The following is a 25,817-nucleotide window of genomic DNA, read 5'->3' on the forward strand; positions in this document are numbered from 1 at the left end:
ATATCCAAGGGTCTTCTCTATTGAAACTTAATCCTCATTTGAAGTTTTATAGTAGTTCAGTGCCGTTTTCTGTTCATGTGACTGTTTCGCCTGTCACCTGTCAGTTTTTTAACAACCTGCAGCAATTTAAGGAATTGCTTGGAAAAAATGATCACAGTACATTTTTCAAGACAGCACGTATGCTTCCACTAATGTTCTAGATTTTCAACGCCTTGGCCAGCTAGAACTCCTGCCCCCTCACTAGGCATTGTGTAAATACAGAACAAAAGGCCTGCCATCCAAAGATTTTGGTCTCTTCAACTCTCCTGGGCAGAGCACAAAGCAGCTTTTCATCCTGTACACACTGATAAAATAGTGTAATGCACCTTCTGCCTGACTAGTCTCAAAACTGAGTACATCTTCTGTAACAGTCTTCTGATTTTTTTTAATCAATATATCATATCGAAAAGTGCTTGCTGAATCAAGGTCCAGATTATCCCAATATTTCTGGGATAACGTTAGCTAAAATTTGGAGATTTCTAGAGATCTGTATCATTCAGACAAAAAATCAGGGTTGTCTTCAAGTGCAAAGATTGGTTTCATTGCAGAAAATGCTTATATAGTACCGGTGCATAAATATTGCTGTGAGTTCACAGGTAAGACAGTACCCGCATTCCGTCTTCATGAAGCAAGTCTGCGCATAGCCTAGTGAAATGGTTTTCAGAAGGTGGAGAGAAAGAGGCCATGGTTAGTTCTGCGTACACACCGCTTGGAAAAATAAAATATTTGTGTATGTGTTAACTAAAAACTACCAAGTTCAACCTGGCCTCAGTGAAAGTACAGAGAAAGTAACTGTTCTGAGGCAGCTGCCCTCTGACTTGTGTCTGCCTTGGACAATTCAGTCAGGAAGCTGCAGGTCTGAAGGTTACTAGCTCTCACCTTCAAAATGTGGCTATGAAGGTGGAGGACAGAAACCTCTCAGAACACTCTTTGACCTTGGATTGGTAGCTTTGTGTCTGTCTTCTTATTTAATGACAATAATATAAATATCTAAGCAATCCTGTGAATAGAAATCAGAATTCAAGTCTTTTTGGCCTGCCGTTTCCAAATGCTTCCGTTACAGAATCCTGGTGTCTTTCCACCCTTTTTAATCCTTCATTCCTTTCTGCGCTGTGACTTACAGAGGAGTGGAAAGTGCTTCTCCCCATATTAGTGATAAAGAAGAATATTTGGGTCTCTTGGTATGTTCATACCAACCAAAAAAGGAAGGGGTGAATCAGGAGTACCAAGTATCACAGTCTACTTACCAAGCCCTGATGAAGTTTGGGAGGCTTTTGCTTAGGGTCTCAGTTTCTGCCCTCACCAATCTGCCTTCCAAGCTGACCTTACCTTTTCCTACGGGACTTCACGCTATGGTAGAAACTACAGTGCAGGGTGATGCTGAGAACCTCTACCCAGCCACAACCTCCTCGTAGCTACTTGCCTCCAGGGACCTCTACGTCCCCCACACACAGCAACCTTGCTGCAGCACTTTGCCAGAGCATGACAGAGAGAAGGGTCACAGCACGCCTCCAGCCCCTTTCCATTCCTGCTGCTAGAGCAGAGAGGCCAAGCACAGGGCACTGCCCCCGTTTAGATCGGGAATTAAATTCTGACTAGTACCACAGTAGCATGATAGGAGGGACACATAATAATCATGCCTGTGCCTACATGGAGTGTTGTAATCCTTCCAAGGTGTTGATGCATCACTAGTTTAATCCATCTCAGGCTATAAAAGGGCATTCAGCCCAATCTCCCATTTTCTCAATAAGTGGCCTGCGTGCTGCACCGTTATTTTAGCAGTAAGTGCTACTTTATTTTCTGGCAATATTCTGTAAATACAAAATAACCATGGTATTGCTTTAATGGACTTGTGTGTTGCATGTTAGTTATGTTCAGTACACTGCTTTGCTGCAGCTTCCTGTAAAATGTTCAGATTGTGCAAGAAGGTGTCTGCTGTGTTGAAAGGAGGAATGCAACAGGGAGGTTGGCCATAATTTTGGACTCAGGTGCCTCAAGTCTTACCAAGTCTTCTAGGCATGTAACTCATGTTTAGATCTATTTATAAGCCTGTGTAAGGCCAAAGTAGTCCTAAAGTGACAGAGATCAGGAGATGCTTGTGCACATATAATCTACTACACCTCAAGAAAAACTTGACTTCCTCCACTAAGCACTGACATTCGGGTACCCAAGGAGGGTATTTATTTATGGAGAAGGAAACTGTTGAGGGCTCAGTTCATCTGCCAAACTCTCACAGCATGACTCAATGCTACAGGCAAAGGAATAAAGCCAGCAGTATTCTATAAGTAATAGACATATTCAGTTCCAAAGTGCGTACCTCTTCCTGAACATCAAGTTCATCATCAGGCTGGCTTGTTTCTGTGAATTCCAAGGGTTCTTTAGACTCCTGCATGAGCGAAATCTTGGCGGAAAGAAAATAAGAAACATGATAAATTACCCCTTGTCCATATCATTGAAATTGATTTATTATTCTGAACTACCTTAGGATAACTTCCACAACTTACAAGAGTCTGTTGTTCACTGTTGCTTGACAAAGCTGTTGATTTAGTTCAGCTGAGAGGAACTTAAATGTTGAAAAGCTTTGGTCTTGCCTCTCCTCATATGGCTACTTATGGCTTTGTAAAAATAATAAAAGCAGAATCTATCTCTAGACTGCTGTATAGCTTTGTCAAAATGTTAATCTCTACTATAAGACAGTAGTATGCAAAAATTATCGAAAAATAAGAGTCCCGTCCTAGTAGTTTATCAGTAATATTAATTTTAATTACTATTTATTCATAATACTGTCCTGGTTTCAGCTGGGATAGAGTTAGTTTTCTTCTTAGTAGCTGGTAGAGCGCTGTGTTTTGGATTTAGGATGAGAATAATGTTGATAACGCACTGATGTTTTGGTCCTTGCTGAGCAGAGTTTACACTGGTCAAGGACTTTTCGGCTTCTTGTGCTCTGCCAGGTGCACAAGAAGCTGGGAGAGAGCATAGCTAGGACAGCTGACCCAGGCTGGCCCAAGGGCTATGCCATACCATATGACGTCATGCTCAGTATATAAGCTGAGGGAAGAAGGAAGGGGGAGATATTGGGCGTGATGGCGTTTGTCTTCCCAAGTAACTGTTAGGCGTGATGGAGCCCTGCTTTCCTGAGGATGGCTGAACACCTGCCTGCCGATGGGAAGTAGTGAAGGAATTCCTTGCTTTGCTTTGCTTGTGCGCGCGGCTTTTGCTGTACCTATTAAACTGTCTTTATCTCAACCCACGAGTTTTCTCACTTTTACTCTTCCGATTCTCTCCCCCATCCCACCGGGAGGGAGTGAGCGAGCGGCTGTGTGCTGCTTAGTTGCTGGCTGGGGTTAAACCATGACATACTGTAATAGTGATTGCTAGGGAAGGAATTGTGGTGAAAAGACAGGAGAAGATTATAAGGCCATTTTCCTAATGTGGGCCCACATCTTTAAACGCTACAGAGTGTTCTGGTTATCTCAAAACCCACAGAATATATCTAGGAAATGCACAGAGAAGGGCAGAACACTAGCATGGAACCGCTTCCGTGCACACTTACACCAAGTAGAATGGGACTCTTCAGCTTTGATCAGAGGTATATGAAATTATTAATAGTGTTGCGAAAGGGAACAGGGAATGATTATTCATTGCAACGAGCAATCCAGAAATCCAACAGGCTTAAAACAAATGGGAAGTATTTGTCATATAACACATTTAAAATTACAGAACCCATCTCCACAGGATAGTGTCAAGCTAAAACATGTAAAGGCGTTCCAAAAGGAGTATGACAGACACATTGAAGAAAAATCCATCTGTGATGATTAAGTATAATGGTCCAAATGCAACCTCCAGCTGAGGAAGTTCTTAAGCTGCCAGTTGTCAGAAACTAGAAAATGTGTCTTAGGATGAAGTGTTCTCCATATGTCCCGTTTCTCGTGTTCTTTTCACTAACAACGTCCTGGGGTCAACAGATCCCTCCTTTGATCTAGCAAAATATTCATGTACTACAGAAGCTGCCCAATTTACTAGAATCTCACTTTATTTATACTACAGCTCTATGTCTAGTTTTCGAACGTGCCATGCTGTAAGGAAACTGCAAGAATGAATGCTAGATGATAGAAGGCAGGGAAATGTACTACTGGATATCCTTACCTTCTCAAATATGGGATCCTGGTTGTCACTGTATGTCATTTGATTCCTTATGTAGAGCACAGCATCATGGACAGTCAAGAAGAATATGTCTTTTCTGACAATATCATCAAAGAAGTCAGTCCGTTCCAGTTGAGATATAAGGTTGTCTGAATAAAAGAAAGTCATAACAGGTTAATAAACTTTGAAGCAATTTAAGAAACAAATGTCAAAATACATGGTTGCAACTATCGGAAATCAAACGTACAGCCAAATCAATCAATCATAGCTTTGTCTTGACTTTGACTTTCCATATTTCCTTTAAACCCCACCATTCTTTGTGTCCCACTGCAGCCCACCATGTTTATCAGTGTGATAATTCACATTTTTATTAGAACAAATGCTCCCACAGACACATCTAGAGATCCCTTCTCATCCCTTCTCATCTTCATTTTATTCTTTGCACGAGAGGTAGTAGAAATATTTGGATGTTTACCTTGATATGAAGCAAAGTATACTCTCACATCAATTCTCTCAAACTCTCTAATTATCTAAAAAAATAAAAGTTTGCAACAAGGACATAAATAAATAAAGTCTGTAAGAATATACATATATTTATATATGTCTATATATGTAATGTATAGGTGCGCACACGCACACTTCATTTGTTTCTGAGTGTCTTCATTCCAAATTGTATGTTTTGTTTATCCATCATAAATAAGGAACTGCTATACTTTGCTATACTTAAAGATCCAGTAGTTAAGTACCTGGTTGCTGAAGGGGCCTATCTTCGACTATGTAAGTGGAACTATCAGTTTTACACATACATACATTGCTGCCTATTAAGGTTCTCATTCTGTTCTCATAATATGAATAATCACGTCTCTTCAAGTGAGAACCACATGGGCCTGAGCAAGCTTTATTTCTCCCCATGTGTGTGTGATGTGATACAATCTTTCACTGGCACATGCAGATTTTTTTACACAGATTTTTCCCTCTTGCAGTGCACCAGATGGACCTGTTCTTGGATGAAAAAGCTGCATATGGAAAGAGTCATGCCTGTGGACCCCATATCTCGTTTGTCTCAGAAGCCGGAACTGAATCAAAACTAGGCAGAAGGCTGAAGCAAGGCACACAGCATTCTTGAATTTCAGTTAAAAGGTGGGAGACCGGATTGTAGCCCTGGCTCCCTGGTGGCAGGCAAGTCCCTTAGAATAGTATCTTCAGAGGTGACTGCTAATTCCATCCCCTTCTGTTCATTGATAAACTAGAATCTTGGTAGTCTAAGATCTGGTTTATAGATAGGCTAAGCAGTCCCAACTGCAAAATGAATTTAGTGAAAGCAGCAATCTGAACATACAAAGTATCATTAAAGACTGAACAATCTGGTCCTACATACTTGTAACTGGGCATCGAAAAACGATGGAAACACTTGGCCTTAATGTCTTCACCTCATTTCCCTCTCCCTAAACTAGGAGTATTATCTCCTTATTACGCAGTGTGATGTTTGAAGAGGAATTAATGAATGTTGATGAAGTGCTCTGATATTAGCCACGGAAAACGCTATAAAGATGAATCATTCTTCCTTCCTTCATAATGTAAGTAATACAGAATGAATAAATAAATCTTGTGGCTAAAGACTGAAGTGATGGTAAGACGAAATTTTTACTACCTCTGTGTTGAGTGAGCATCATCCTGTGCCCAGATTAAAGCAGGAGGCATGTGGAAAGAAAATATATAACTAAAATATCTCATAACATACACATATAAGGGGACCACATATTGCAGTTCTAATTTTAGAGTACTTGACCATGCAACCTTCATATTGTTCTTTTAATGCATTTTTTAATTTTTTTTCCACCTAAAATATGCACACCCCAATAGTTTACCTCTTGCTATATACGTTTTAAAGGTATTTTTCAACAACAGACTTCTAAAAATGCAGAAATTAACTTCAGCTAACAGCTCTTGATTTACATACCACTGACTAGTTTCATCTTCATGAAACACCAGAAAAAAATGCCCTTACCGTTTTTATTGATCTCACAGCTACAATATCCAAGAAGGTTACTGCTCCAAAATCAAGAATGAGACTGTGGATGGGCACCTTGGGGATGTTTACTTTGACTGGGAGTTCTGAATTCCAGTCCACCTGGATCTCTACTTCTTTGGTGGGAACTTGAAGATCTTCGTTGTCTTCGGGTTCCTCATCAGTCTCAAAAGCTTCATTATTAATACCAGGCTCACTGATGATGCCATTCTAATGTGCAGATAATACATGAAATATAGCATTTAATCATGGAAAAAGTTTTGGAGTTACGGGAAATACTTCCCTGTGATAACTTCTGTTTCAGGAATGAAGACGACCGATACTTGTGACTGGTACCCGCTGCTCCCGACCCCTGGTAATGTAGTTAGCATAACTAACGCCATTTTTTAAGGCAAGCAGCCATTCTCTGTGACCGAGCAGGTCACGTGTTCATTCCCTTTCCCCTCATTCTCAGGCCTTGAAGGTCCTGTGAACCAAGCAGACAAACCAGATTTCTTCTTCCCCTCCCTACCAGCCTCAAGATTCCTGGGCGCCAGGCTGATTACTCCCTTCCTTGCCAGGCACCAGGCCAACCAGGTGGTGTTGATGACCCCGTCACAGAACAGGGAAGCGTAACAGCGCACAGAGCACTGTCTATAAAATCAAGCAGTTAGCAGTCCTAAGTGGGGAATTTGGACTGGAAATGCTGCTGGACAGTGAGACCTGTGACCCACCGGTGGCCAGGGACGCCCCCACTGTCATCAGCTTCCTCCAAGGACCGGGTGAGTGACTCGTCATCCTTTATATGATTTTTGAGTCTAGATTGTGATGGTTATATATTAAGATCTGACCCAATCTGCAGAGGGTGTAGGTGATTAGAAACTATAAGTTAAGTTGTATTATAAATTCTGTATTACGCTACTTATAAATTGTACTACATTGGTTCTGTTTGTAGAAATCCTGTGCCATTCTAATAATAAATTCTGTGCTATACTAATCACAAAATCCTGTTAAGAAAAATAAAGTTTTAATTGCAGCTACAATTTAGTGCCATCATCATTCTGCCAAGGATCCCTAAAAGAACCTGTCTGTCCCCTTAGTGTCGGGTGACAAAACTGCATCCAAGAATTTAAAGAAAAACAAGACAGAGCACATAATTACCTCCTCCTTTGTGCAGTGTATTTCCTTTTCTCTTTTTTCTTTTTTAAAAGACCATCTTCCTGCAAAAAGGCCACTATCCAGAAAAATAAATACCTCAGAGCTACTCCCTCCCTTGATAGCTTTATTTCTAGGAGATATTTAGGACCAGTATTTTCAGCTTTGAATTAGATTTACTATATATGATAACATGGTAAAATGACTACGTCAAACGCTGGAATGTCACATAACTGAGCATTTAACTGCATCATAAATTGTCATATATACAGGAAATACTGCATCCTGCACTGAGAGCAATGACAACAGAAAATCCATTTCTAACTTCCAGCTCTGGAGATTTAATAGGTTGCCTGTACCCGTTTAATTAAATGTAAGCATTTAATTATTGAAACGTTCATATTTCATACTCAGAGGAACAGATGCTGCTTTCTTTAAAGAGGATGTGGAAGGCTGTATCTACCAGCCAACTGATACAGCTCACCTGTGCATAGGAAGCTGGATGACAGGAGCATGCACACATGAAAGAGCCAGCACTTTTACTGCACAGACACAATCGGAGGTGGTTGGGGGTAGAGGTAAGGTCAGGGAATCTCTTGCTTCCACTCCTGTTCACACTACGACTGTCACAGCTGCCTGAATCTGTGGGGTCTTTGGGAATAGGTGTACTGCTCTGCTAAGTCTCCTGCAGGTCCCAGGCTTCCTACCATAGTAATAAGTCACACTTTTCCATCTTTATTTTAAAGATGAGTACAGAGGAAGTCATATTTAAGGCTAAAGTAATAAGCTCTAACAGTAATCCTTTGAGAAAAAATAGAAAGAAAAAGATTTGTTTTACCTTAGTAGCTTTTAATTTCCCCTTCTTGATTAGCTTTTGTATCTTCCTCAGTGCTTTAAGTCTCTTATTATATACCTTGACTGCATCAAATCCCACCTACAGAAAAAGGATCAAGACATCAAAATGATTTAATTTTACCTAGATATAATTCTGAGGAAATCTCAAAGACAGTTAAGAAGCATCCAGAACCATCACATATCACTTACTGTGGATTTTAGGCTGCTTTTCAGTCCATCGATGTTAGCATAAAAAATTGGACTTGAAAACTTGAGAATCTTCACACCTTCTGGTTCTATAACCTGTTGCCAAAGAATGTAAGGTTAAGCAGCAACAACCATATTTTGGCTAATATGAAGCAGTTTAACTGTTTCAGCAGTTCAACTATGTATCTAATTCACAAAAAAATGGCCTATCTTTGCTGATAATTGAGGTGATTAATTTTTTAGAAGCTTACAGCCCCAGCATGCAATATGGACCAACCATCTGGATTAAGATGAACAATTTAAAGCTGAAACTTGTTATCTTTGAGCACTCCACTTCCAAATTCAAGTTGTCCACAATATGCAAGGCACAACTTTGTCTTACACTGGCTTGTAGACTGAAGGGAAACAACTCAGCAATGACTTACATTTTTGTAGTCCTTGACCTTCTTGTAGATGTCTGTGCCAGGGATGTTTCCAAAGCCACCCCATGAAGGACTAATAGAAACAAAAAGAAAAGACAGTGAAGGTAAACATCATAATTAGGCATTCACAGAACTGAAGGGACTGCTGCATACAAACTGTCATAGACTCTTGTAGTCTGCTGTCTTCTGCCAGACTAATAGCCACATTGGAAAAGTGTTGTATATTCGTTTTGTGTCACTGTGCAAGGGTCTTTTTCCGATTTGTAGTGAATGGTCCTTTTTAAAGACAAGGTACTTTGGTCTCAGCCTACTTGCTGCACCATTTTTATGTAGAGCTGAATGAATAACTTGTGCCGTTCGTTTCCCAAACCAGAAAAATGTTTTAAAAGCAGCTTAGTTTGGTTCGAATGAACAAACAATTTTTTGACTCTGAAAAAAAATTGGTCACTTTTTTCCTTTCAAAGCAACTGAAACAATACATTTACATTCTTTTCAGATTACTTAAAACTTTTTGTCCAACCCTTTTAATTTTGATTTCAGTCAGTAACAAAACCAAAATATTTTGCAGTCTCCAGATATATTTTTAACAGTTGAAGCAAATTTTTTTGTTTGTAAAGTTTGTAAAGCCTCACCTCCCTTTTATATTTTGATTTTACAAATCTGAGTTGCATTTGCAAGTGTTTTTTGAGGCTCTTCAAATTCCATTTTTTATAATCTACTATTCTGTAACAACTTTTGCAAGGCTTTATTTTTATGCATTCGCTGACAGTGCAACTATCCTTTGGTACTGCTAGTAACCATACCCTCTGGACTCCAGGCTGAAGGAAAGGAGTTATGTTGTATTTTCAGATAAAAGATTCATGAAAAGTAAGAAGATGGCCAAAGAAGATTCTGCAAAGCCACCTTTTCTCACCATTCCACTACCATATGTTCTTTGAGCAGCAACAAATCAGGCACAAGCACAAAGTTTTGTCTTATTCTCATGCTTTTTCTTCCTCTTTTTTCACAGGTATACAGTCAGTCTTATATATGCAATAAGTGAAAAGGTTATTAGCATGTGCAACATACTGTAGTAGTATTACATGCTAAGAGTTACTATAATGATCAATTAATTACAGAAGTCATTCATGCATCTTTTTATATTTGATCTGGAATGTTCCTATTCCTTTCCAGAACTCAGCTATGTGGGTACATAAAGTACTGATGGAGTACTGTGTCCAGCTCTGGAGTCCTAGGCACAGGAAGGACATGGACCTGTTGGAGCAGGTCCAGAGGAGGGCCCCAAAAATGATCAGAGGGCTGGAGCACCTCTGCTATGAGGAAAGGCTGAGAGAGTTGGGGTTGTTCAGCCTGGAGAAGAGAAGGTTCCAAGCAGATCTTGTTGCGGCCTTTCAGTACTTAAAGGGGGCTTATAAGAAAGACGGGGACAGACTTTTTAGTAGATCCTGTAGCAACAGGACAAGGGGTAATAGTTTTAAACTGAAAGAGGGTAGATTTAGATTAGATATAAGGAATAAATTTTTTAGGACGAGGGTGGTGAAACACTGGAACAGGTTGCCCAGGGAGGTGGTAGATGCCCCATCCCTGGAAACATTCAAGGCCAGGTTGGATGGGGCTCTGAGCAACCTGATCTAGTTGAAGATGTCCCTGCTCACTGCAGGGGGGATGGACTAGATGACCTTTAAAGGTCCCTTCCAACCCAAACTATTCTATGATTCTGTGATGATTCTATGATAAATAACATATGGCTAAGTACCACCAGAGTACCCAACATGATATAGAATAAATACTGATAAAAGAATGCAGCTTCTCTTTTATCAGTGTAATTAAATGATAGCACACAAAGTTTTGTTCTAAAGAACAGATTTTTTTTCATTTCAAAATTTTTGTAAACCCAAGCAGATTTTCTGCCACAAATCATCTTGCTTTTTGGCATATTGTCTTCCTTTTTCGTGTTATAACTCTATCAATTATTTCTGATCCTGTGTTACTTACAACTGAACTCTCAGCACAACTGTCAGCAATCCAAACAAAAGGCCAGCAAGTAATCCCAAATCAAGTCCCAGAATGATGGATGCTACACATGTAAAAACCCAGATCATCTGGAGAGGAAATAACAAATGTAAAGTCTCTTAATTATCACATATAACTCCTGGTCATGCTAAAGAATCACTAGACCAGACAATATAAGTAGCAGAAGAATTTAACTTTGGAGGTGATCATAGCACACTGGCAATTAGTTGACTTCCATACAAAATCTTCCTCTTCCTCCAAGATGCTTCTATCCATCACTATCTTGTTAGGCATAGTTAGCTTTTTAGGAAAGTTTTTTTAACATAACATTTTTCAAGGATCCAATTACTTTTTGGTGAAATTAAAGGGGATGCAGTTAACCATTGCATTTTCTTCTTTCTAATGGTGGCAGTCTTTGTTAATCTTCCTTTAGAAATTGGAAAGAATTTATTTTCCCAGGATGTAAAATAGTGTAAGATGCCCACCTGCAGACATATAGAGAGGGAAGGGGGCTCCTCAGTGATATCTAAGAATCAAAACTGTTCCAAAGAGAGGTATTTCATATTAACAGGTTGATGGCACTCTCTAAAGTCTCCACTGAATATTCAGGCAGAACAGTTGAAGTGGGCTCCTCAGTTCCTCTCTACATCACTGCCCAGGCAGAACACTGAGCGGACCCAATCATACAAAAAGCTGAGTGCCTGCACTTCTCACTGAAGTCAGTGGGATCTTTTACCTGTAAAGAGGACTAGTAAATGATTGACTAAAAAATTTCAGATCTACTTAAGGCAGGTAGTGCCCATTGACAAACACTGTAAAATCTATGCATAGTAAGGACTGCGTGGAGAAAATACTTTCCATGCAATCTTTTCCTGCCCTAACAGCCACACTGAACGTCTGATCCACAGAAAATGGTGGGAGATGTGAGCAAGTACCCTGAGATATGGTTACAGTGGTTCATAAGAAAAGCCTGTTCATATATCCCTTAGCATGTCAAATGAATCCACATTCTAGCTTGCATTAGTCTTGCTACAAGAAAACATATTTCCTGAGGGCTACCTCAGATTATCCAGGCAAATGGGATGCTAATGTGGTAACAACATAAATATATGTACATGAATTAAGAAAAGGTCAGCTTTTCTGACCCATTTAAACTGTGCAAATGATAAAAGCAGAATGGTAAAGGTGGTGGCAGGCCATCTTAATTCTGATTTTTAAGCCATCTGAACACAAGATTGCTGTAAACTATGATAATTGCTATGAAGGAGTCATCACTGCACAGGAATACCCTGACTGGCACCCTTACTGTGGGGTACAGGGAACAAAGATGATAAGCAGAATACTATGTAAAACTCTAAAACAGGGAATTTTTCACTGACCTCATGGCACTTGCGTTTTGAGGACACACATAAAAGTTTTCTGATGTTAACTCTACAAAATTCTGTTTATGTGGTAGTTAAGAGAAACTTGGATGGCATTAAAAGGCAAAAAGAAAACCAGCCAATGACATTCAGGAGAAAAGAAAAAATTAGGTTACTTACAGCATCCACTTTATTCTGTCTCCACAGACGGGGAACATCAAACACTTGCATGAACATCCCTTTCAAGTTAGCTATGACTACAGCTGCCAAAACAGACTGTGAAGAAAAATGATTAAAAAGTGTTATTCAGATGCAAAGATGCATATTAAGATAGTGCTCAACATTATACACTATAAACCAGAGCCTCTTCTGGTATCAGTCACCATAGTTTAAACAGGGGTATTAATCCTGCCCGTCAAAGTTGCGTATTTGGGTCGATCGGTGCTGGTGGCGGCGCTGCAGAGGACAAGTACGGTACCTTTTGTAAGGGCTCTAGCAATTTCCCCAGGGCAACGATGGAAATCAAAACAATCCCAGCTGAGATTATACCAGCAACCTGCAAAGAACAGAGTGTTTATAGGAAATGAACTTATTAAGACTTCATCTTATGTTTCTAGGATTACAAAGAAAAATGTAAAAGTAGTTGCACATTACATTTCTTTAGGAACAAGGAGACCTGCCAAAATGCCATTACGTTTAGGCGTACGTGGGCAATCATTATACACTTCAGCTAACACAGAGGGAGTTCAATTAAGCAGGTAGTGTAAACAACTGCACGCAAAGTAGTAGCTCTTGGAGGGGTTACGTTGCATGGACAGATGAAAGGAGCAGAGTCTGTGTGTCAGCCAGAAATGGGGCTGCTGGATAACCTGTAGTTGTCCCCTGTTGAAAAGTGCAAAGCTGTAGTACTGTAAAACAGAGTAGCATACTCAACATGAGAAAGATGGCACATGGGCAGATGATGAAAGGCATATGGTAGGGCTGCTCAGGCCAGCAGACAGGAGCTCAAATACCTCATAGGCAGCTGCGAGAGGAGTTCCTCCCTCATCCTGAATTCCTACTGGGACAAACTCCGTCCCTTAATTGGGAATGAAATTCTGGGGAATTAGGCTTGAAGGACTTCTGACCCCTAATGTAACTCATGCTATGTAAAACTTGATTGCCCTCTTCTGGCAGAGCTACAAAAATGATTCACTACCAGAGCACAAGCTGCTAGCTAAGATACCTGTGGCTTTCCATGTGCCAGCAGCACAATCATTTTAGGACTATTTTCATCCCATTGTGAAAGCTGTGCCCTATGTAAGATTAAATTTACCTGTGCAGGTAATAAGAAGAGGTCATTACCTGAGTCTTTCCACCAGTACTTTCTTGGACTGCGGTGCGTGAAAGAGCAGTAGTCGCAACAAAACAAGAAAAGGCACCTGAAAAAATGTTGCTGAGCCCGAAGGCAATAAACTCCTGAAAGATAATTGGATGACATTGTAAATACAGATGCCTGAAGACAATTTTGCAATGGAGAATGACAATAGCTTCTACAGTAGTTTATAAAGTAGGTAGCACAATAACAGTGAGAAGAGTATGGATTAGTAATAGCTATTAAATGTTTACACAAATTCTTCTTGTGCCAGTGTAACTACTTGTGTTTGGAAATCAATACAAGGAAGTTGGTATACCTTCCCTAACATGGACATACTTGTCTTAGTATAAAGATGTTTAAAGCTTATTTCCATCGATGTTATCAAAACTAACATTTCTAACAATTACACTGATATAATTGCATCAACAAATGGGACTAGTATAAATTTAACTCCCAAGTATCATTGGCTAAACAAATAATTTTAATCAGTACAACAGTCTGAGTTTAGACAAGCCTTTAATTAATGCAAAGCATTGTATTATTAGTAGAACTAATCAGGAACTTTGCAATAAAACACAGTTTCACTGAAAACTTCTAGTTTGTTGAGCCAGAAGTTTTTCTCTCTGAACATCCCAATGAACTCACGCTGAGTCCCAGGCAGCGTTCTCATAGATTTGCCCCAGGGTCACAGATGCTGGCGCCTACTGATGCTGGTTGTTCTGCTCAAGTGACAAGGACCCCGGGAGCTTTATGTCCTGGGATCTGGGCCATTCCTCTGCTGGGAAATGAGGCATTTAGGAGCTGCCTGCAACCCCATATAATTGACAGAAACATTGTTTTCACCAAGCTGACACGGTCACAAGAGCTTTTCAGTCACTGCAAATTTTTAAAAATATACTTTGGGAATTTGATTTTGACTCTCTCCCTTCTTTTCTCCACAATGAAATTTCCTGTAAGTTTTTCATTAAGCTCCAACTACAAGAGCAAGATTTTAAAGTCATGTTCTTTAACAGAACAGACCTAGATGATTCATGCCTATTCCTGTGTGACAGCTGTGCTCTGCAAGAAAATGTTGGAAGTATAGTTCCCAATGTTCTTAGGTCTTAATAATCTATGAATCTATGAAGACAAAATAAACATAAGCAGATAATAGTATTGACCTGTCCTTCAAAATTATTTTACTACCTGCTTTTATGATGTTATTTTAACTCCTCCAGTTCAAGTAAGCTATTGGCCCATCATTCACGGCTGCATGTGTAAAATTCATAGCATAGTATTGAAAGGAAGGCAGCTTGCTTTTATAGACAGTAATTCTACTACTACAATATTTAATTAGTATCTTCGAAGCACATCAGTGCTGGCAGAACAGCATATTCAACAAAAGAACAGCATAAAAAGCACTTCCAGGAATACGTATTACTCATTCCGGCTTATTAAACTGAAAGTCAGTGCATGTTAGGCAACTTTAAATCAAGGTGTTACCAAATACAGACTTTGTGTATGGTAAGGTGACCAGCATGTTCAGAAGTATAGTTTTGTTACATACTGCGAAACAGTGTTTCCAAAATCAAACTTTATGCAATCCATTAGCACTAAAATAAAGACCGACTCATTAAACAAAGTACTCAGCTTATCTGTTTATTGTAGTGAGTGTATTTTCTTGTATGTTCAAAGGATAAAATTCAAAATTAGCATAGATGCAGGACAAGGAAGTTTTCTGACATTTTTCTCCCACGCCCATGGGCAAGCCACATAACCCCTGGTGAAGATACTGAACAACTGCAGGAATCCTCCAAGAGCTTGTCAATGCATAGCTCACGTAACATTCTAGCTACGTGCTTTTAGAAACCAATGGTTAAAACAATTCAGCCACTTGGTGCAGACAGTTATTCAAGTATGTTCATACGCTGGTAGGCATTTACTTTTGTGAAGCTGCAGGACTTAGCTATACAGTTACAAGTATATTTATATTGATGTAACTGGTGTCATGCTGAGAAGTACAATAATTTATTCTGTAGGAATAAAATCATGCCTTAACTGAAAAGTTCCAACTGATACAAATCCTGCATGTAGACTAAGCCTAAATAAAGCTGTCTGGAGCAGCTCCTTAGCATGATATGGTCTTCCTCCCCCTCCCAGCAACACACCTCAAAATATGCCTTACGAGTAGAAACGGAAAGCAGGTTGCTAAAGCTGGCCATGTCAACTTGACATCACCAGAAAATTGCCCTATACCGTGCTTAGTTTTAATTACCTTTTCAGAGCTACTGCAGTCACTAAAGCAATACAGAAGGAATTAATTAGTATGAAAAGCCCATACTGAAGATAGAGCACATCTGGCTCATCTCTATGTGGTAAATTTGTCAGGTAATATATGGCCATTTCAGCTATTTTTTTCAATAGTTGAAAGAATTTCTCCTGTCAGACTTTAACTTTAGTTAAACTTTAGTGTGTGAATGATGTTTCTTTCATTTGGCTACATAAGTCAACATGAAACAGAACCTAAATTCACTATGTTCATAAACAATTTTGGATATACATACCTGGTTTCCATCAATAGCATAGTCATACTTGGTTGCATATACTTTTCCCACAGATACGGCAATAGCATAACCAACAATAGCAATGGAAAAGGAGGCTGCTATCATCTGGGAAAACAGGCTGACATCTGGAGGTTCGGGAGGCAAAAATCTAGCATTTAGAAAATATATTAGTGTTATCAACTTTGATCAAATTCTGTTCTTACTAGAATTGTCAAGGAGTTTGAGGTGGAGGCATACTGGTTGCTTATAATATGAAGTGTAATGTTGCAAGTTAATAAAAAGGTGGAAACAGCCCATTGACATACAGAACACGCTTATCTAGCTCACCACAGCCCAAATCCTGATGCTATTAGTCAGCAACAAAGCTCCCATTGTTCTCAGCATGACTGAGATTTGGCCTTATGATAGCAAAGTGAAAAAGTACATTTTTTGAAGCATTGAATAAAGGATGTATTGAATAGTATGATGAATTACATAAATATGTTAATGACACTTCATACTATTGTTAACATACTTCTTCAGAAGATCTCAAAAACATTTTATCCCCTACTGTGTTTCCACAAATTTTAATTAATTAAGCTCTGAATACCAAATGGAATGTGAAGGTTACTACTGTGAAGTGCTCTGAATCTTTCAAGTGAAAGTCTCTACCAGTGTAATCCTGAACATCCTTACTCCTATGACTATGGAAGTGACAAGATTAATTGCGATAACAGTAGTGGCATGAATATGAACCATGGTGAGATAACTCAGGTCGACAGAAATTAAATCTATGCAGAATTTCATTACTAGAAATCCTTTATTTTTTTTTTTTTTTACATTTTCCATAGTCATATATTCACTTCATGAGCATGAAGCACTTAATTCTCAGATGAACTTCATGAATCAGGTAGACGTTCCTAAGCCCATTTTACAGATGAAAGAAAGCTAGGCAACATATTTAGGTGGCATAATTGACAGAGCCAGAAGTAAAACTCAGGAAATCTCCAGCTCTGAGTTCTAAACTCAGCTTACAGCTCTCAATATCTCTTTTATGTCTTTTCTCTTACCACTGTCATTTTTAGCCAATTAAAATAATACCTATTTCCCAGAAAACAAAGGCACTCACCCTCTTGGAATGCTTTTAACAATGCCTGCATTGTATTTTTTTTCCAAGTCGGCAGCATATGAAATGCCAGTGGCTACTATTGTCTGTAATAAAATAAAACAACAGTTTTAATACTTAAAAAGGGTTCTTGTCTTCCTGTAGCTAGCCCCGTCTATTTTATCTGTTATCAGTTTTTGTTATGCTCCTTTGCTTACCACAATAACTTCTATTGGTATAGGTATTGGTATCTTGTGTTTGAACCGATCGTTTATTTCTTTAACTACCATGCAGACAAAAATGGTGAGGAGTCCAGCAATAAGATCCGCAGTGTTGGTGGTACCAATTTTTTCAAATGTTTCAATAAGAGTCTGAAAAATAAAAATGATAACATAAAACATGCACATGTGAGTATGAAAATACTCATTAGAAGATCCAGATGCATGGGGTTTTGGAGGAGGCTGAATCACTTCTTTGTTCAGGCCTGGAGGAGCCTGAGGGAAACTTACTGTCAAGGTGCTACAGAATCAGTGAGTGGATTTAATGGTGAATTTAACTGAAAAAGCATAGCTGCAAGAATTGTCCACACAGGGAGCTTCTGCTTCCCTATTTTTAGGAAATTAATACTAAGTAAGAAGAGCTAAACCCCTACCTGTGTTTTATCTCTGCCTGTTCTTGGAGCAAGGAAGGGAAGATCTATAGCTTCTTCACTTTGCCCGAATAGCAAGGGAGATCCTAATTTTTCTATTCAAAAGACAGCTAGCAGACCCATGGGCAAAACTCCGGTTCACTACGTGCCCAGTACATATGGTCTGTGGATTACATGTTTCCTATTTCAACTGTTGACATCCAGAGAATGAGTATGAACGTGTGGGTCCTGCCAGGCTATGGAGAATCCTACACTTGAGATTAATGGTTTACCTTATGGTACATTAACCCTTCCAGCAGAGTTCCGTCCCAGGCTGGAGGACTCTCACAACTGGGCTGCAACAGGCAGCTCCCTTCTCTACCCTTGCTATGCCCTTGCTTGGTCCTATTGTTTATTGCAAACAAGTGTACAGAGAAAACATGAAGGGTTGATTACAGAAAAGCTACAAATATTCCTCTGTCCTCTACCTAGGCATCAGAGCAATTCTCACTTGCCCCTGTCTCCAGGAAAATTTAATTTTTCCATGCATAGTGAAACAGCTTTAACAGAATAATCTGGGAAAAAAGGGGTTAGAAACAGACTTCTTGCATCCTGGTTAGCTCCCCAAATACTGAGCTCTCAGTTTAAAGGCAAGGGGAGGGTTGCAGCAGCAGTACCACTACTACCATTCTGCAAAGACTCTGGTTTTGAAATAAAACGTCTAAGTGCTTAATCAGCTATGTTTTCTAAGCTAAAGAAGCAGCTTTCCTGAAATACTGAAATAGATGCCTTTCTTCAGGTGACTGAAGCCATTTCTTGCCCGCTGTACTGCTGACCACGGATCCCATTCTTACTGACCATCTCTCGCACTGCCCCACTTCACAGGGGAACAGTAACTTCCCGACTTTGGGTTGTGGATTCTGCTGCTGTTGGATGCTTAGTGTTGCAGTTTGTTAAACACCACTTCTGAAGCAAGTCCAAAACTTGCTGAAGCTGACACAGCAAGTCACTGGTTGAGCACACCAGAAATCACAATTTCTTTGCCCTACACACATCCGCAAACACGTTGACTTGGCTCACCTGTAAGAACGCAGAAGCTTTGAGCTTTAACCTAAAAAGTCAACATTCCACTCAGGCAGGAGATGGAAGAACCATGCAATTCCTTTTCAAAAATACTTTCTACTAAATGCACCACCCTTCAATAAACATAAAAAATAGAGATAGAAAAACCTGGTGGATCACCCTGCCTGGTCTGCTCTAAGGTCTATTAGATAGTACTTTGTCTCATCTAATTTCCCTGGTTCTGAGGGAAAAAGTTTTCATTAATTCTGAAAAGGCCCATAACATAGTACTTTTTTTTTTTTTTTAATAATCCACCAGATTTTTTTTTCTGAATTTTACCTTGCTGTTTGTAGTTATAGTCATCCTATTATTGCTAATCTAGATATCTAGTGTGTTTTTGCTAGTCTGTTTGCCTGAACTGGCTTGTAAAATCTATAAATACATTTTTTTGTCTAGAACAGCCTCTTTTAGAAATCTGTTCTTCTAATGTGAAGTGCTATGGAAGATCTAAATACTATGAACCTGAATAGTTTCATGCTGAAGTCAGTGACAAAACTCTCAATAATTTTCTTGGGGAAGGAGACGATTCCGTAATATGAGACCTCTAGGAGTTCAGTATTTCTGTAATCCAGCCAAGACATTTCTCCATTTGATCATTTTCTCTAAGATCAACAAATGGAGTTGCGACAGGAACATTTAGCCTCACCTTAGCTAACCAGTAGGTACCTGGCCGCAGGGTGGGAATCCACATCCTTCTTTAGGTATTCACAAGTATGGCTACAGTGTGCCATGCAGAACGATGCCCTTTACCAGAACGACCTGCTGGTTTGAGAGTAAGAAGGCTTGGGATTGGTCAGCTCTGGGAGATGACCGACGGTATTAAGAAATGATGAAACATCCTTCACAATAAGCCAGAAAGCAAGGGGTAGGACAGAAAGTAGTCTCCAGAACTGACAACCTAGAGAAGAACTGCTTTGCTGGGTAATTACATTTAAACTTTATGTAAAAAACTGCTCTGCCTCAAAAAGAGTTCAAGATGGCAATTAGACTTTCTGTCTGGGGAACCCCGAAAGCAGCTACTTAGAGCCCCACAGCTATAAATGAACAGCTGCAGATCTTCGTGAGAGTGAGAACTAAATGAATGCCCTATACTCCCCACCATATATATGAACCATTCCTGTACGAAAAGGAAGCAGAAGATAAACAATTATGTAAAAATTCTAGCATAAACCCAAAACAGGTTAGAAGGGCATACTTACATATATTATGGAAAGGACACCATTATAGTTTTTAGTTGAAACATTTAGGACTATTTTCAATTGTGACACAAGCACTTGAAAAGCAGCTGCAGTTGTGAATCCCCCAACCAGTGGATCTGCAAGGTACCTCACAATGAAACCAATCTGAAGGACTCCAAATATTACCTGGAAAAATAATGAAGAATAACAGCTTGCTAAACAAAAAAAAAGCTACACTTTTATTTGGTGATTTCTTATGCTTTGTTCTTTTCTCTTTGTTGATGCAGAGTCTTAGGACCATCTTCCCCCACTGCAGCCTAGTGTAGCTTAATGTCATGCCATCCAAGGAAATAAAGGAGAGCTGAAGAAATGGGTGAAAGGATGCTCCAGGATATGCACCATGAGCACATGCAGCTCTCTTGGTCTGCAATCACAGGGCTATTCTTCTGTTGTCTGCACTCCCAGTCACACTGCCACAGACTCTGCCCAGGATAAGAAGAATAATCCCTCAAAAGCTCTTCAGAGTTTGAGATGACTTTCCTTCATTTTTCTACTTGACTACAGGAAACTGTCTTACTGCCCTAGTAGGTATTTCCATGCCATATGTTTTCCTATTAAAATTAAAGCAGTATCAACCTTGTGTCTTCAAGCCAACTATTTTACCTGTAAAATTCCAACCAGAAATGTGAGGGTACTAGCAATCAGTACTCTCTGTGCATCTCTGGATTCAATGTCTATCAGTGTTCCAGTACCATTAGTCCCTGTTGCATTACTGCCATCTATGAGAAAATTATCATCAGGGGCCATGCTCAATACAACAGATCCCACCATCAAACTGACTACAGGGAATGGACCTGTAATGAAAACAGAACACACTAAAGTTTAATATACATCGAAAAGAAGCATTTATCACACTAGACAAGCAAGATCTAAATCAGAAAATCCATTTAATATTTTAACTGGGGTACATTAGTAGTATTAGAGGGCCAGGAGCCACAGGCACTGCAAACATGACACAAAGAGATGACTCCTTCCTTAAATAACTTACGTTGTACATACAGGTGCAGTTTCATGCTTTGCTTAAGCCAATTTAGGGCTCTACCAAGGCCAAAAGGGGCAACATGTTCCAACCATCTCCCTTGTATCAGCACCACAACCAAACAAAACAGATCACAGATCCAGCTGAAAGCAACATTTATTTATTTTTTTCTTTTTTTGGTCATGGTCAGTTTTCAGTTGATCCAGATTGCCACATAGCTACATGGTCAGGAATCCCAACACCATGGTGGTAGCAGGAACATGCACCAAGGGGCAGGACCACATCTTTTTGGAAATAGTGTGGTATTACATTGGCTAAAGATGACTGAAACTGTACTTTGGGCAAGATATAGAGTGACTAAGTGACCACTGTGTCAGCAACACACAATCTAATCATATTTGTTCCAGTTATTTATTAAAATTATGCAGAAAAGGAAAATGTCACAAAATGTCTTAAAGAAGGATAAGTTAATTTTACAGATACCTTAGAGGACACTTCATGAATAAGAGTATTGGAAAAAGCATAAAAAGGAGCATTTGATAATCTAGAAAGTAGGAATGTCAGCATAAGTAGAGGTGACAACTCAGACCTGCATAGCAAATGTGAGCTGATAGGTAGGGTAGGAAGGGGCTAACAAAGTGGAGAGAACACACAGAAGTATTTGACGCAGCAGAGAAGAAAGCTGATGAAAAAGCGTAATATCATGCCAAAGCTTTGGGAGGGGAAAACAATCTATTCTTAGTAGATATGAACAAGGAAAGACTGTGTTTTGTTAGAATGAAGAAAAAGAAACTTCAGTGATCAAGCTGGAACATGAATCTTAAATGTGAGAAATGACAGGAAATAAACCCCATATTTTAAAGAAAGTATTCAGAAAGAATCGACAAGGTTTACCCATAGCCTTGATGTGAGGACCTAGAGCGAGGCTGGAGTGGACACACAGGTTCTGGGTCTCCGCAACAGGCAAGAAGATGATGTTGTCCACAGTGATCAAAAAAGGATGCAGTAAGGAAGGCTTGTAGAGAAGACTAACAGCTCTGTTTTAGCCACCTTGAGCCTTAGCTGATAGACAAAATGTCTGTTCATACTGCCCACTGGGGCCTTAATCTTGTAATTTCTTGCACAGAGTGTAGCCAAAGACAAGATTTAAACTTCAGCATAAATGCAAGCAAAAAGCATGCAGGGGCACAACTGAAGCTAGCTATTATGCACAGTTGCCTGTACAGAGAAGAAGTAAGCCTTAAGTCCCCCAAACCCACCAATATTAATATTCAGCACAGCCAATTTAGTTCAGAAGGTAGTTATCTTGTATGAAATATGAATGTTCACAGTAAGGATTAACATTTTGTAATAGATAATTCAACTTGAACATATGCAGTTACCAACTGAGATGTGCCTTGATGTTCCCAGGAAAAAGTATGTCAGGATGGGAAAAAAGGCAGAATAGAGACCATATCCAACAGGAACTGCAACCAGCAAAGCATATGCCAAACCTGAAATGGTAGATCACCAAAATGTCAGATTTAAAATCTCTCAACAAACCACTATCTTGTCTAGAACAGACTTTCAGAAAGATTTGCTCCTTTTGTCCAGATACAATTTAGAATGTGTTTCGTCTGTAAATCAGTTGGAGGCACATATGTGAGTATCAATGACTGTAAATGATTGTATATCCCACAGTGGTAGGTGGATTAGTAAGTACTGAAAGATGTTCCTATATTTGTGTAGGTAGCACAAAACATAAGCTCAGATGTGAAGTTTAAGTGGGGGAACGCTGTTGCAAGAGTGAATGCTCTGCACCTTGAGAGAAGAGAGGGATATGTGAAGTGTTCTAGTTATAGACAGAAATTTCAAGCACAGACTCTGAATTACTGCACTACAAATACACTTCAGTATGTTCAGCCCTTCTGAAAATCAGGCCACTTTTTTTTCAGTATCAACTTATCAACTTAAATACCAAAAGTAAATCACACAAATTTGAGAGTTTTGATCCTTATCATCATCTTCCTTTGTACACCTATGCAAGCCGTCAAATCCAACAAACAATGAAAAAAAAAAGTTGCCTTCAGTATCATATCCTGGTTAGCTCCCACTGCAGAGTGTAGTATTCTCCTTCTAAGATACCGCAAAAACCTATTAGAGTTCAAAACAATTGAAGTCCTGGTCATACTACTGTGACTGGCGGGAGAAATGCAAGCAACACACACAGTTGCTGGGAGTTAGGGACTTCAGGGACCTCAAGATCCCAGAAGCCTCTTTTTTGGCAAACATTTTGGCCAATTTCCCCTGTATTGCATGTTTTAGAATTTCAGAATTATTATATTCTTTTTTTAAATTACAGCTAGATTTAGATTTGCACTAATTTCTAATTTTATTTTTTTTTTTAATACATAGGTAGGAGACCAAACAGTATATTTCACAAATCAGTTTTACAAGTGGAATCTAATTGTGAGAAAATCAGGCCCCACTGTAAAAAAACAAATGAGGGCATTACAGTAAGAACATAATAGCTATTATAAGTCATATGAAAAGCCCATCTAGCCCAGTTCATTTCAAAAAGGCAGGGGAGTCCTGTAACTGGCATTACCTTCGGCAGAGATCTTCCAGCTTTGCCACAGACTCTCTGTGGGATTGTGAACGAATCACTTCCTTATTCCTCAGGTCACCCTCTGCCTGGGGCAGAAGTTTGTAATGCTTTTTTTCTGCCAGTCTTTGCCTTCCTAGCATGCTCCAAGGGAACAGCCAGTAAGGAATACTTGTGGCTAATTGGGAATGCATAAACTGCTTTCTTTGTTCCCAATGTGAATCTTTGCCCCCTTGTGCAAACACTTAATTTGCCTTGAGGGAAAATGCGGGGTTGACACAGCTAGCTTAACCTCCCCCAGTCCTGAAAAATTGTGAAAATAGTGTAAAAGAACACTATTTAGATGAAAGAAAGGAATGTGCTGGATCGCGTCAGGGTTATAGCTAGTCTTGTCTTTGAAAGTGGACCTCATCAGCTGTCTCAGGCAGAATGGTTCTGCCCTTTAAGTCTTCCTTAACTAGCTTATTTTAATTAATTTCTGCTTATTTCTGCCACTTTTTTATTTGTTCATCTACCAAATGCTTTCCTAATAAAGAGAAAAATGAAGTGAAGAAAACAATATTGCAAGCCATGTACTGTAAATATCCCTCAAGTTTATAAATTATTTTAATGTGAATATGCCACCACTCCTTGAGGGGGTTGTTTTCTGCAGATACCTGAAACACCTTATGGGCCAACTTTTAAAGGAGAGTAGATATCAAGGCTGCATTATTTTGGGGCAATAACTAGATTTTTGTAGGTGGCTGCAGGAGAGCTATAGGCTCCGACAACCAAGAAAGAGAAGTAAGACAACAGGACCTATCTATCACAATGTAACTAAAAATTTAAATATCAAAATGAATACTCTTTGAGTAAAAGGCTTGGGAAAAAAGTTAAATACATCTTGATAGCACATCAAAGGAAATTTAAATCTTCTAGCCAAGCAGAGAAAAAAAGAATAAATTAAAACCATGAATTATTTATTGCAAAATAATACCTAATATCTAGTATTAAATAACAAGTCTCAGATTTGTAATTCCATCTGCATCACATCCCTGTGTTCGGCCGGCTGCCTTACAGAGCCGTCCCGGAGACGGGCGGGCGGCGCGCCTGGATTTACCTTGCAAGGTGGCGACGAGGCCGGTGCTGACCCCCGAGATGACATCGCTGATCAGCCACTCCTTCACCCGGTAGTTGGGCAGCCACTCCAGGATGGGCAGAAAGGACTTGGTAATCTGAAAGGCCCTTTTTCTGGAACATCTGCGAGAAAACAAGTGATGAACATACCCCACGGGGCTGCAGCTGGAAAGCCCCCGGCGACAAGTCCCAAGCGGACAGAAAGCTGGGGCGAGGCACATTTTAAGAGGCAGAGGCCGGCGTGGTCGTGCCTTCCAGACAGGGATGGGGCACCTATTGGCGTCAGAAGCGCCGTCTCCTCAGGGAAGGGGAAGCACCCCACGGGCAGCTGCGCCCACGAAGAAGGGCAGCAAAGACTGATCTAGGGGCAGGCTGCCGTGGCTTGGGCCGCTCTGCCCCGGGCGGGTGGGCGGACGGGCGCCGGGACAGCGCGTCCTCCGGCGCCCGCCGCCGCCTCTCCCCGCCGCTCCCGGCGCCTGAGGGAGCCCCCGGGCGCCGCCACCCACCTGCAGGCCGCCTGCGCCCGCTCGCGGAGCGTGGGCGGCAGCGGCGGTCGCCGCTCGTTCTCCTCCTGGAAGCCCGCCTCGCTGTAGATGGGCCGCGCCACCACGTAGTGGCCGAGCTCCGCCAGCGGCTCCTCCGCCCGCTCGCCCGCTGCCATGGCCCCGCCTGAGGCGGAGGGCAGAGCGCGGCGCCCGCGCCGGCACCCCCTGGCGGCCCGCCGCCCGCGCCGCCGCCTGCCCCGGCCGCCCGCCGCCCCGCAGCCCGGGGCGCGGCTCGGCCCCGCGGCGCGGCGCTGTCCGCGTCCTGAAGCGGCGGCTCCGGCGGGGCCCCCGCCGCCGTCCCGGCCGCCGACGGCTCTACCTGCGCCCGCGTCCGCTCTCCGGCGCGGGGCAGGGCGAGCCGGCCCCGCCGCGGCGGCATTTATACGGCCGGCCCGGCCGGGCGCTTTATTTACGGGGAAACAGAGGGACCCGGCTCCGG

General features: G+C 40.7%; 1 protein-coding gene across 1 annotated transcript; it reads right to left on the bottom strand.

The window, feature by feature from the left end:
* Positions 1 to 660: 660 nt before the first annotated feature.
* On the bottom strand, positions 661 to 25,494 carry SLC26A4 (solute carrier family 26 member 4; the record flags this gene model as incomplete). The annotated part of the gene is made up of 20 exons (XM_082309206.1): positions 661 to 684; positions 2,357 to 2,440; positions 4,186 to 4,331; positions 4,658 to 4,712; positions 6,191 to 6,421; positions 8,184 to 8,279; positions 8,390 to 8,482; positions 8,812 to 8,881; positions 10,804 to 10,910; positions 12,363 to 12,458; positions 12,661 to 12,738; positions 13,527 to 13,640; positions 16,083 to 16,230; positions 17,191 to 17,273; positions 17,385 to 17,537; positions 20,116 to 20,280; positions 20,758 to 20,948; positions 22,516 to 22,626; positions 24,817 to 24,956; positions 25,340 to 25,494. The coding sequence occupies 20 exons, from the start codon at positions 25,492 to 25,494 to the stop codon at positions 661 to 663; spliced, it is 2,340 nt and encodes a 779-aa protein (XP_082165332.1).
* Between the last annotated feature and the right edge of the window lie 323 nt (positions 25,495 to 25,817).

This window comes from Platalea leucorodia, assembly GCF_965183815.1.
Source record: "Platalea leucorodia genome assembly, chromosome: 4".
Classification (NCBI taxonomy): Eukaryota; Metazoa; Chordata; class Aves; order Pelecaniformes; family Threskiornithidae; genus Platalea; species Platalea leucorodia.